Source organism: Bacillus rossius, chromosome 7 (genome assembly GCF_032445375.1).
Source record: "Bacillus rossius redtenbacheri isolate Brsri chromosome 7, Brsri_v3, whole genome shotgun sequence".
NCBI lineage: Eukaryota > Metazoa > Arthropoda > Insecta > Phasmatodea > Bacillidae > Bacillus > Bacillus rossius.
The window spans coordinates 13,363,900-13,376,873 of NC_086335.1; the positions used below are offsets into that span (position 1 = coordinate 13,363,900).

Genomic DNA, 12,974 nt, shown 5'->3' on the forward strand with positions numbered 1-12,974 from the left:
CGAGATGTGGGGACTGTATCTACCGTGAAAAACTACTTGTCACGCACAAGTGATGAAAATGGACTTAGTGAAATGTCAAAGTGGAGTCTCGAAGAGAACTACAGCCTTCCTGTTACTGCAGCTGGACAGTTTGAGATTTGTGTGCCACTAAACCATCTGCTCGGATTCGCAGAAGACTATAAGCATATTATTATAAATGCAAAGCAAGAGCTAGTGATAGTATTGGCAAATACATTTACTAATGCCATTGTAGATGTAAGTGTCCAACCACAACAAGTGTCACTAACTCTAAATAGCTTCGAATGGCTTGTTCCACAGATCACTGTTTCACCATCCCAAAGAACACGGCTTCTTCGACTGGTGGAGAAGGGAAAAAATATCGACCTAGCTTTTAGATCGGGGAGCATAGAATCATATCCTAGTTTACCACATGCTCAAACAATTTCTTGGAATGTGAAATCGAGTTTTTCCACAGAGAAGCCACGGTATATAATCGTAGCATTTCAAACTGCTAGACATAACACCATTAATGCTGATAAATCGAGATTTGATCACTGCGACGTAAAGAATATCAAAGTATACCTCAACTCAGAAAGCTACCCCTACATTGATTTAGAAAACAATTTCACTAATGGATATTACTTACTTGCATATAACATGTATGCAAACTTCCAGTCGAGTTTCTATGGACGGCAATGTGCACCACTTTTGACTCCTCAAAGTTTCAAAGACAGAGCAACTCTGTTTATGTTTGATGTATCTCGCCAGGATGAAAAAATTGCTTCAAATGTAATAAATTGCAAAATTGAAGTTACAACTTCAAGGAACATCCCTGCTTTAACTCAAGCCTTTGCGATTATACTACATGATAGACTTGTATCGTATAACCCAAGAGACAAAACTGTTAAAATACTGACCTAGAAAGGATATTGGCTTAGTCTCGTCTCGACCGCCATGACGAAATGTGTAAACCTCCAAGGTTTCTCTAGTCAGTATTTGTTTATTATCAAGGAACTTAGCATTGCAGATGAAGAAGGAAATGTAATAACACGTAACTTTCAACCTCCATTTGAATGGCGATATCTCACCAGGAAGCATCAAAAAACAAATGCTTGGCTCACTAGAAATTTTCATGGTTTACATTGGGAACACGGACTCTTTCCTTATGCTTCAATACCCAACATATTGACAAGTCATCTGACCGGACCTGTATTGGTTGTAGGAATAGAGCAGAAACGGTGGCTGGCTAGCTATTGTAAGCATCATGTGCTAATATTAGATGTACAAGCAGAATATGACTGTCCATCATTGAAAGAATTAAATAAATTGTACACGTGCAATAATACATGTCCAGGTCCGATCTCAAGACACAATGCGAGCATGCTTAGGGCTTGGATGGTTGATCACCACGTTGGAATGTTGGAGGCCGTCAGCAAGGTGGTGGGGACAACAACGGAAGCAACGGTACATGTGACTGTACTGGAGGGGGGTCCTAACGGTATAAATTAATGTCAACACCCTAGACATAGCAGTCAACTCATAGTCGAGTGGGTATAGTGCTGCTGCTACAAATTCAAGCAAATGCCGTTCGATCCGTCTGCAAAGTATGCGGAAGTAACGCCAGGATTTCGCCGTGTGAACTACATCACCGAGGATGGATACTTTCAACTAGAGGTCTGCAACTTCGGTCATCACTGGACCAGTGATTGTGACGAGGAGGCTCCGGACATCATCGAAATATCCTGCAACAAGGTAGATTGTGTCGTCCATTATCTAAGACCTGACAGTACATTCCCTACAACATTAGAAGCGCTTAAGGCTGCATCAGCGACTGAAACTATAAGCTCGGAACCAGACTATTCCTCAGTAAGGTGCGAGTTGCGGCGCAACACCGATCCGGAGGCAGTTATTAGTTGGAAGGAACAGTGTGACGGGTTTATTCACAACACCACCTACGTTAACCATCATTGGTACACATCCTGCAGCTTTCTACTGTGTAGACTCTACCGCTTAACACCCTTCAGTTAAATTTGTAAGCTAAGAAGCAATTTGAAGGTTCGTGCGGTTGTTATTATGTCTTCACGCCATGACAATGATTTCAACAGCTTGTGGCGGAATACGTGTGAATGTATTAGGACCATACCCTTAGAGGACATACCAAGTGAAGCAGAGGATGAGGAAACATTTCTACACAATTGGTTTGAAATCGAGTACTGCAGACAACATGGGCGACGCTGGTCACGTGAAGAGCCGTGGGGACGATCCCCTGAGCATGATCGTTCGCCAATAGAGTCCGCACATCAAGTTTTTAGAGATGTACCTACAATTCAACCTGCTCGTGAACCAATGTTACCACCAAGCATCGTTAGTAACGATGCTGTCGAACCACTGTCAATTGCATCTCGTCAATCACCTCCTACATCAATCAAAGAGAGACCGTCACCTCCATCAATTGTGGGGAGACCAGCACGGACATCGCATCTCATGCTAGGAGCAAAACTAACGTCTAACTTTATAAACGTAAGTGAATCAGCAATTAACATCTCATAGAGTATAGTATACAACTGAAAATAATTTTAACAATGGACTGTTCTAATAAATGCTCTACTCTATGGAATTGCATAACAGACATATTTATCCAAGTGATACATATATTTTTAAATACGACCCTCGCCTCGTGCGATGGCAGTCGAGCTGAAACTGTGGTGGTGTAAGGACCTACAGCAGAAGTAGTTAACCAAGATGTCTAACTTTCAACCTAACATGATATACTCCAGTGTAACGCCCGGTCTAGGTACTGTTGATTACAGTGAGTCTATCGACGGGGTTTTAAAACATTTTTCGGAGAGATGTGATGCTGTGTTTCACGTGAAACAGGTTTTAAACCCAGGACCTCAAGATACACCTCTAGAAGTTATCAACTGCCTGGACTATGGACATTGTAGTGTGAATATGATGAGAGACGATACAGTTCTCCCTGCAACACCTGAAGAGGTTTTCGCACATGCATTCAACCTACCAACTATTCAGTCACCGCCAGCATCTGCATGTGGTCAGACTTCGTCAGTCCAGACATCATCTAGCTGTAACCAGATGAGTCCCACATCGCCAGCACCTACTACATCAGTAGCAGTTCAGCCTAAACGCCGGCGTCAGCTTCGCCCTCCTACATCTCGCAAGAGTCGAACCCGAGATCTCAGTCATCTAGGTCCGATCAGTGAAGACACCACTCAAGTATGTTCCACAGAAAACACTAGTGATGAAAGAACTGTTGAGATTGCCCGTGTAGCTGTACGTTCATTACTTCTGGAACTATTGAGCAAAGTATAATGTTATTTATATCAATTTTCTCCTTAATATGTATTTCAGAGTTTATTATACTCTATGTAACTTGTAGTTATGCTTAATATTTAGGTATTGGGTCTCGAGTTAATGTTGCCTTTGTCACTATGATGTGTAGTGTGTGAATATTATGTGATTTTATTACTCGTTATTTACTTCTTTTAAATCATCGATTGTTCTTACCCCTTGCTGTTTGTAATAAGATTTAAATAAATATGTGTTTAACATTTACGTTGTTTGCTTTAATTTCAAAACATTTAATTGCCGCTATTATTAAATTGTAACTATAAGTTATTAGTCTCCTCAGCTAGAGTGATTGCTTTTATACATAAATTCTAACACTACCTTCGAGATGTCTTCCGCCACTACGAGAAGAAGAGAGAGTCTCTACACAACACCAATATTTTATTAATACTCTATCATATTTAATAAACATACATTAATAAATAATAATAATAATATGGCTACAGGTTCCAAACTTATCTCGACTGGTTACACATTGCATAACACTTGTAGGTTTTTAAATTCAAACTTGGCACCATCCGGCGACAATACCTTGAATTAAAGATGGCCGACAGTGGTGCCATCCGGTAGCGACTTTATGAATTAAAGATGGCGATGGTGGCGCGCTCCGGCGGTAACTTTAAGAATTAAAGATGGCGACGGTGGCACACTCTGGTAGCAACACTAGGAACTAAAAATGGCGATGGTGGCGTCATCTGGTATCGATTGTATGAACTAAAATATGGCGACGGTGGCACCATCTACCAGCCAACTTGAGAACCAAGATGGCGGCGCCTCTGGCAACTAATTTTTGAATTTGGCGCGCGATACTAGCGACATCTACCAGCCAACTTGAGAACCAAGATGGCGGCGCCTATGGCAACTAATTTTTGAATTTGGCGTGCGATACTAGCGACATCTACCAGCCAACTTGAGAACCAAGATGGCGGCGCCTCTGGCAACTAATTTTTGAATTTGGCGCCATCTGGTAGTCTGTGCTGGAATTAAAGATGGCGATGGTATAATAATAATTTGAATTTCATGCATTTGGGAAGGCAAAGACACCCTCCCCCCTTTTATCATAAAACTTGACGTCAGTACGTGGCATATATAGATTATTTATTCCACTATATCCCAATTGGTCTCGTGGTCTAGTGGTCAAGGTGTCCGCCTCGTAACCACGACATCCTGGACGTTTTCATGTCCCATGGATCGAATCCCAGCCTCGGCACTGAAATTATTTTAGTTAAAGAAAAAAAATAAAATAATCCCTGCTGCTATCTGGTGGCGACCAACAGAACTATATGACGTCGCAAGATGGCTGCCTCCAGCAGACGGAAACAAGATGGCGGCCTGCAGCAGACGAAACAAGATGGCGGCCACCAGCAGACGAAAACAAGATGGCGGTTGATGTTTACATCGAATTTCAAAGTTCGAAAAAAAAATTCAAATCCAAGATGGCGTCCGTGACACAAAGTGCAACGGTGACGTCACGATTCGAAGTTGGTGGAAATTTCTAGAAATACAAAATGGCGGATGGATTAGCATGGATTGGCATACAGATAAGCATGGATTAGCATACAGATTAGCATAGATTAGCATACGGATTAGCATAGATTGGCATAGATTAGCATAGATTGGCATAGATTAGCGTAGATTGGCATAGATTGGCATAGATTAGCATAGATTGGCAAGGTCAAAGGTCAAGGTCAAAGTTCATGATGACGTCATCCAAGATGGCCGCCTATGACGTCATCCAAGATGGCCGCCGATGACGTCATCCAAGATGGCGGGCTCCTGGCTCTTCCGCCTGTGCTTGAACCCCCCATTTCCAACTACTTAACTCCCTTAGTAATAATACATTCGAATCCGTTTAAATTGTCTGTTAAAGTTATTATTACAATCAAAACTTTTGATTGAAATAATTTTGATACAACCAATTATTGCTGCAAGAGGTTATAGAAAGAAGTTTAAATACAAAAAGAAATAATAATTCCCTTTGAATGTATTGTTTGTAATGCTACATGCATTGCGTTAAAACATTCAAAATATTTTGGCTGTATGGAATATAAAAAAAATAATTGTTTATACGATCATTTTTAATTATTATTAGAAAATATAGGATGAAATGTACATTAAGTTTTTTAAATATTCCAGGTGTTTATAGAAGTTTAAATATATTTACAGAAGAAATATGTACTTTGAAATCTACCTTAACCTCTAGGCTGTGCCAAAAGGGATTTTTTTTTAATATTCTAACAACATAGTTTTATATCTTGGCGGAAAAATTAATTTTTGTGTTTTCATTTCATTTTTTTCACTTTTATGCTCAGAAGAAGGCCAATTTAAATATGTTATAATCGTGTCCTGAAAAATTATTTTTTTAAAAAATATTTATTCAGAAATCACTTTGTATTAAAAATAGCAACTGCTACAAAAACGGTTGGATTATTATAATAATAAATAATTCCCTTGATTTATTGTTTTTATATGTGAATAATATTTTTACTTGTATTATTAAAATGGTAAAAATATTTAATTTATAAAATTAATTTATACAGCCATTATTGTTTAATAATATTCGGTTTGGTATAAATATAATAAAACTGTTTATGATATAATAAAACATATTTTTCACGTATTTGGATTATAAAAATGAAGCGGACTGCAGCTAGTGGTCGTGAGTGTTTAATAAAATACTGTTTACTTTGGCAATAATGTAGGCATTCATAACTAAAATAAATATATTTGCAATGATCATGTATTACCTTAATGTCAATAATGGTTACGTGGCAATGATTAACTTTGTTTAGTTCCACCAATGATCTGGATCCAGAACCAGCTAGTCGGAGCAGTGGAAGGGCAGCAGATCACTTTGGAGTGCAACTCTGAGGCGTATCCGAAGTCCATTAACTACTGGACCAGAGAAAGAGGAGATATAATTGCACAAGGTTTGTGTGCTTGCATTATTACAGTTAACTTTTAAAAGAGACAATATTAATGAAAAAAAATTGTCTAGGTTTTCGGGTTCTAGCCGCGTTGAAGGCTAAGATTCTACCAACGTTTCGGTCGAACTTGCAGTCCCCATCTTCAGGGTAGACGTTACCTACTCACTACAAGATCGACTGAAACGTCAGTGAAATCTTCGCGTTCGACAGAACCAGCACACAGAAACCAAGAAAATTCAGACAATGGCCATAATAATTAATTATCATTGAAGTGATTAATTAGTCTTTTTTGGGAAACCAAAAGTATTAAATATCTTTTTATAACAACATTTTTTCTTTTTCATGGATAGTATGAGGAGTGTTTTTTATAAGTAAAGCAGGGGGTTGTCTGTAAAGTCGGTTTACGGACGATAATTTTACGTGATAACGTCATAAGAAAGCAATCATGAAAAATTGCATAATTTTTAATTGTCAAATATTATTTACAGTTTTTACAAATTAAATTTAAATATTTTGTTTAAATATATTCACAAACAATTAGTTAAAAAGCCCGCCTTAACCTGTTTGATATTATAGACGATATTCTCGCACGGTGGTTGGCCGGTTCTTGCACGCTCGGCTCAGACGTAACGTGACAATTTTTCGTGCGTGCAGCCGGTGTTCATCGATTTATAAGACGTTATCACGTCAAAACGCTTTTTTAAATCCGGCCGCTGCAGGGCTGCGGTCAGTATTCCGCGCGTGCTGGCTGTGCCTACATCTGTTGGCAAGCCTCGTCAGACGCCATTACGGAAACATTCGACCATGTTAATGTTTATTTGTGGGAATTAAAAAATGCGTCCGCCAATATAGATTCTCGCTGTAATTATTTTTCCTTGTGGTAAAAGCGTGAAAGCGGCTGTAATTAATCGTCAGTTCAGTGAAGTGTATGGAGAAAACATTATGACCAATGGAATGGTACGGAAATGGGTTGGATATATCAAAGATGGCCGCATGAATGCTCATTATGAGAAACGAAAAGAGCGACCTTCTGTCATTACTGAAGATTTGGTGCAACAATTTTGACAACCAGTGAAAGAGAAAAGACTTTTTAAGTTTTCGTCGTTATCTGACGTACTGCAGCAGTTGTTAAATCTTGCGGCACACTTCTATGTCAATGGGATTAAAAAGCTGGTTGTACGGTATATAAGTGCTTAATTATTTGTTTAAATAATGAAGTATGGGTTAAAAGAAAAAATTCTTAAGATAAGTCTCCTTTTGACGTGATAACGTCTTATAAATCGATGAACGCCGGCTGCACGCACGAAAAAGCATGACTCATTGTCACGTTCCGCCTGAGCTTAGCGTGCAAGAACCGGCCAACCACCGTGCGAGAAAATCTTGTATAATATGAAACAGGTTAAGGCGTTGTTTTTAATAGTAGCCATTTAAAAAAAAATTATATGACGTTATCACGTAAAATTATCGTCCGTAAACCGACTTTACAGACAACCCACTTTTTTAAATTGAAAACGTCATTTAGTTGAAAAACATGCCTCATATACGTGAGTTTGACTCCTTCTTTGAGTTGATTACCGAGTTAATATTAAACCAATTAAGATTGTTTCTTTAAGGGTGGGGGGCAGGCAGATTTAATCTTAAGAGTGAAAATAAGAAACCGAAGTATTTTTTTTATATTTATTGTAATTGTGTTATTTTGAAGCACCGTGTTGGTCGGAATGTGTTCGAGGCAGGTAACAAGTACGAGCCCGCGCTCCTGAACAACGCCTACAAGGTGCACATGAAGCTGACGATCCGGTCCGTGGGGCCGGCGGACTTCGGCTCCTACAAGTGCGTCTCCAAGAACTCCCTGGGCGACACCGACGGCAGCATCAAGCTCTACCGTGAGTTCCGATACCCTGCGTCTCACGCACGAATCACTCTGACCTGCAGTTATTCCATTCAGATCATTGAGGTCCCGTTTCACTTGTCTAGCCCCCCGAAATCAATTAGCTACTCATAAGTACTCTCTTAAATTAATGTGTTGTTTTGTAAACTGTGCATCAATCACAAAAGAACGGATTATTTTTTTCTTGAAACTAAATGCGTGTTTATATATATTTGATTTCGTACGAATAAAATTCTGATTAAATACTTTGTTATTAATTAATTTTGATGAGTGAAAATATAGTTTATGTTATTTTCGCCAATGATTATCATTTAAAGAAATTCATAGTAGGCCTACTAGGATAATTTAAAAAAAATGATTCCAATGTCGACGTATTTTAAGATATGTTGTGAATACTAAAAGAATTTCCAACCTAAATCTAATGCGAAATGGTCCAAGGTTAATATATTAGTATATGATTGATGAATAAATAACTTTGTAAAAAAATCCCTTGTTATAAAATTTGTTTTAATTATTTTAGTTTAAAATGTAAATCTTTTGTATATTTATGTAAAATTATTAGCATTTTTAAATATAAATAATAAATAGGTCCTAAATGAAAAACATGCAGAGTTGACAAAAATACAAATTATATTTTTAATAGTGGCCAGTCGTACTTTAAACCTAAAAAGGAAAGTTTCACTATTCTCCCACTATTATTATTACTGTTTTTTAAAGTTCAAATGAATTGCATAATAATTGAGTAAGCATTGACTTATGAAGTTCCGTTTAAATTATATATAAATAAAATATTAATTATTTAAAAAGTTATTAAATAACGCTAACAAATTTAATCATTGATTGGTACTTCATTTTGACGGAACTTTCTCTTACATTTTTAAAAATCTGTGTAACCTAACAACTTGATTTAAATGTAACAATAATGTAGTGACGGTTACGTCGTAACTGGCTCCAACTAAGCAGACGTGATAAAAGTTGAAATTAATTTTCGAGGAAATTAATTATGAAAAATGCATTGTCACCTATTTTCTTCAAGTTTGATTATTATTGTAAATTCATCTTAATTATTCTTCGTTTATAATAAGAAAATCTACCCGAGTGAAACCCATGGAGCAAATTAAATAGCTTCAATAAAACAAATGTCTTGCTGACACACCATTGAAATACTTGATTTTTGTATTTTATTGAATTTTTAGTATTCATTTTATTACCTTAATAAAATCCTAAATTATGTTTAGCTAAAAGTAACACGATATTCATTGATTGTTAGGTGGTACGAAGTTCGAAAGGGTCAGTTAGTATTTCCGTAAAAACGAGTAAAATTGTTCTCATAACTTTAATGATTAAAGTTGGTTTTAAAGATTGAATATTAATATTATGTAATTTCTATTACCATCACCATGTAGGGAAAAGTATTTAGATTATTTTGGTGTCCATATTAAGACTCTTCTTTAGAAATATCATTTATGAATCCAATTTTGTAGATCGTTGCAAGAAATTATTATTTATTACTCAAATGCACTTTTTGGTTGACGCACAAGTTTTGTGGCAGTTTACTGTTAATATGTTACTAAGAAACGTTTAGCTTTGTAAAAAATTTCCTAGGAGCAAAAATCGTCCCGGCCTGAGCGACTTCAACGTCGCAGTACGATAAACACTACCATGCTCGGGACACTTCAGCGATCAGAAATATTGAACCTGACTCTCAACAAATATACTAATTTTATGCTAAATAAATATGAAACAACGGTAATTTAAGTTATTATTACGTCAGGAATATCATATCTATCTAATATCTAATTTAATTCCACATAAACATTAATAAAATCCTTTGTCATAAAATTGTTGAATAATTACATATTTAGTAAAATATAATAAAACATTTTTTTAAATTTTATAATGTAGAAATACGTTTGTATTTAATTATGGTTTAGTTTACTAAATGTCTGATAAGTATAATGACGTTTACTGAATGCAATATTGTGGAGCGATTCAGAAGCTATTATTTAGGACCTAACGGCACGTTTTCGGTGTGACGCACAAGGTTTGCGGAGGTTAACATGTTCATGTTACTAGAAAACGTTTAAATTTCCACTGTAAAAATTTTTCGTTTGGGTAAAGATTTCCAGAGACTAACAAACCTGGATTTCGTGGGAGAGAGATTCGCCCCAGCGCTTCCGGCTGTACCAGTGTCGCAGTATGTACACAACACTGCTACGCTCGGCACGCTCTAGCGATGCAATAAACATGTGACTTTAGAGTTGAAGACGTATGTAACAATTTTTTTTTAGTTTTTTTTATTACGTCGAACCCTTCATTTTGATTTAAATCAGTTCTTTATGTACTTGAATTTATGTACTTAATACTTATTTAATTAACTAATCAATTTATATCTTACATTTAATATTAATGTTTGAACCATTTTTCAACATGAATTTGTGAAATAGCGTTTCTAGATTAATTTTATAAGTTTATGAAAAGTCTAAGTAAAAATTGGAGTAAATGGGAAGCATGTTAATGGACTGCTGTATGTCGCTGTCATCTAGGACTTAACTACAAATTTTCGGCAATACGCACAAGGTATACGACGGTTAACTTCCGGTATGTTGCGAAATATTAATTTGCACAGAACGAAGGAAGCATTAAAGCCGATACTGGCTCATAAATACAGTGTACCCTGCCGCCTCTCCAAGCTAGGCTTTGTGTTTGGTTACATTGTTGTGACGGTAAACAATACACCTTGAATTTTGTTCCAATATGTTTGAATCACATTTCAATAAAAAAAAGTTTTGGTACTTTTACAAAGCATTATTATAGTTTTTAGTATTTTCAAATTAAAGTATCAAAATAATATATTTTACTGCCTACATAATATATTTCGAATCAAAATTCTTGATGTGTGAAAAGTGAATCTTTATTGATAGGGTAGCATAAACATGAGACTTTTCCATGAATAAACATGCAAAAAGCTTATTGTTGGTTTAAAATCTATATATATAAAAGAAAGTCGTGTTAGGTACACTATTTATAACTCAAGAACGACGGAACCGATTTGGCTGTAAATTGGTAGGGAGGTAGCTTAGAACCAGGAGACGGACATAGGATACTTTTTAACCTGTCCCCAGGGGAAAAAAAAGTTTAAAAACACTTAAACACACGCTTTATATAGAAAACGAAAATAGAAAATAGAAAATCAAGGAAGTATATTGTTCACAATAATCATAACCCACTCTCACTTTTCATTTAAATAAATGTCAATTTTTATTTAATTAAATGTTACAATATTTAGTAGACTTTGTTTATATCACGCCAAAGACAAACTGAAAGAAAAGAGTTCGCACATGGGCGAAATGGTTTTCTTTACACTGTGCGAACACTTTTCTTTCAGTTTGTCTTTGGCGCGATATAAACAAAGCCTACTAAATATTGTGAAATTATATACAATAAAGAAAATCTTCTTTTGAAAATTTAATAATGGAATAATTTTATAAAATTAGTGTATTGTCATCGGTCCTCGATAAATCTACAAAGTTTAAATGAAATCTGGCCGTTTAAAGTGGGTCAAAATTGCACACAAAGGAGTCGGTTTCAAACATACATACAAACATACAGGTGAAGCTAATATAAATCGTTTAAAACAAGTGGTATAACAAAACGCAACTGAAAGCAAAACGAAAAATTTATCAGTCAAAACATCAGTCTAGCCGTTCATTTGTTAAAAATGGTATAACAAAACACAACTGACAGCTACACGTAATGTTGTCTATGGTTAAGTATGGTTGAAAATTTGACAATGTAAAATTTTAAAGTTGACCGGTTGATGTGTTTTTTTTCGAGTTTCTATTGGCTTATCGTGCCGATATTATCATAAACAATACCATGCCGCGACCAAGACGATCAAATATTTCCCGACAAGGCCGTAATGCAACTAAGATTCGAAACATTTCAAATGAAAGGACTGAGGAAGATCAAGAAATTGCACGTGGAGAGCGCCGCGTTAGTATGGCTCGACTTCGTGCTTCTCAATCACAAGAGAAAAGCGAGGCCGCCCGTGAAACGGCTCGGTTGGCAATGCGAAATCGTAGAGCAAACCTCAGAGATCAACAACTAGATAATTTTCTACGCACAAGAAGAAATTTATCAAGTACTGATTTGAATCGAGCAGCGTTTCGATACGATTGCAGCACTGATTACTGCTTGCATACTAGCGTTCTCATTGGGCCAATGGACGTTGTTTGCGAGTTGGCTCCGTAGTAATTATGGATCGAAACATAAACCAACCAAAATTGTGCAACGGAACGCGTTTGGTGGTAAGTAAATTGATAAACAATGTGATTTACGCGACAATACTCAAAGGAAAATTTGAAGGTGAGAAAGTTCTCATTCCGAGGATTCCGATGATCCCAACCGATATGCCGTTTGAGTTTAAACGACTTCAATTTCCGATCCGTCTTGCATTCGCCATGTCCATTAACAAATCACAAGGGCAATCCTTGAAAGTTTGTGTTCTGAATATAGAATTTTCATGTTTTTACCACGGTCAATTATATGTGGCATGTTCACTGGTCAGAAGACCATCTGCGTTATTTGTTCTTGCGTCTGATAATAAAACAAAAAATGTCGTCTATCACAATGTGCTTCAATGAAGAGTGCAACCCATGCACCAAAATACATGGCCAATAAAGAATCATTAAAATACTTGATTTTTTTATTTATATTTATTATCTAAATAAAAAATTGAATTTAATAAAATCCAAAATCTGCTCATTTATTGCCTCTAAGGCGGAACAAAT

General features: G+C 36.3%; 1 protein-coding gene across 1 annotated transcript in view; it reads left to right on the forward strand.

Moving 5' to 3' along the window:
- LOC134533678 (protein CEPU-1-like) overlaps positions 1–12,974 on the forward strand; it is a 381,962-nt gene that overhangs the window by 324,419 nt on the left and 44,569 nt on the right. The window contains exons 5-6 of the mRNA XM_063371224.1: positions 6,159–6,296; positions 8,027–8,176. Of these exons, the coding sequence (XP_063227294.1) occupies positions 6,159–6,296; positions 8,027–8,176 (288 nt within the window). The remainder of the gene's footprint in view (positions 1–6,158; positions 6,297–8,026; positions 8,177–12,974) is intronic.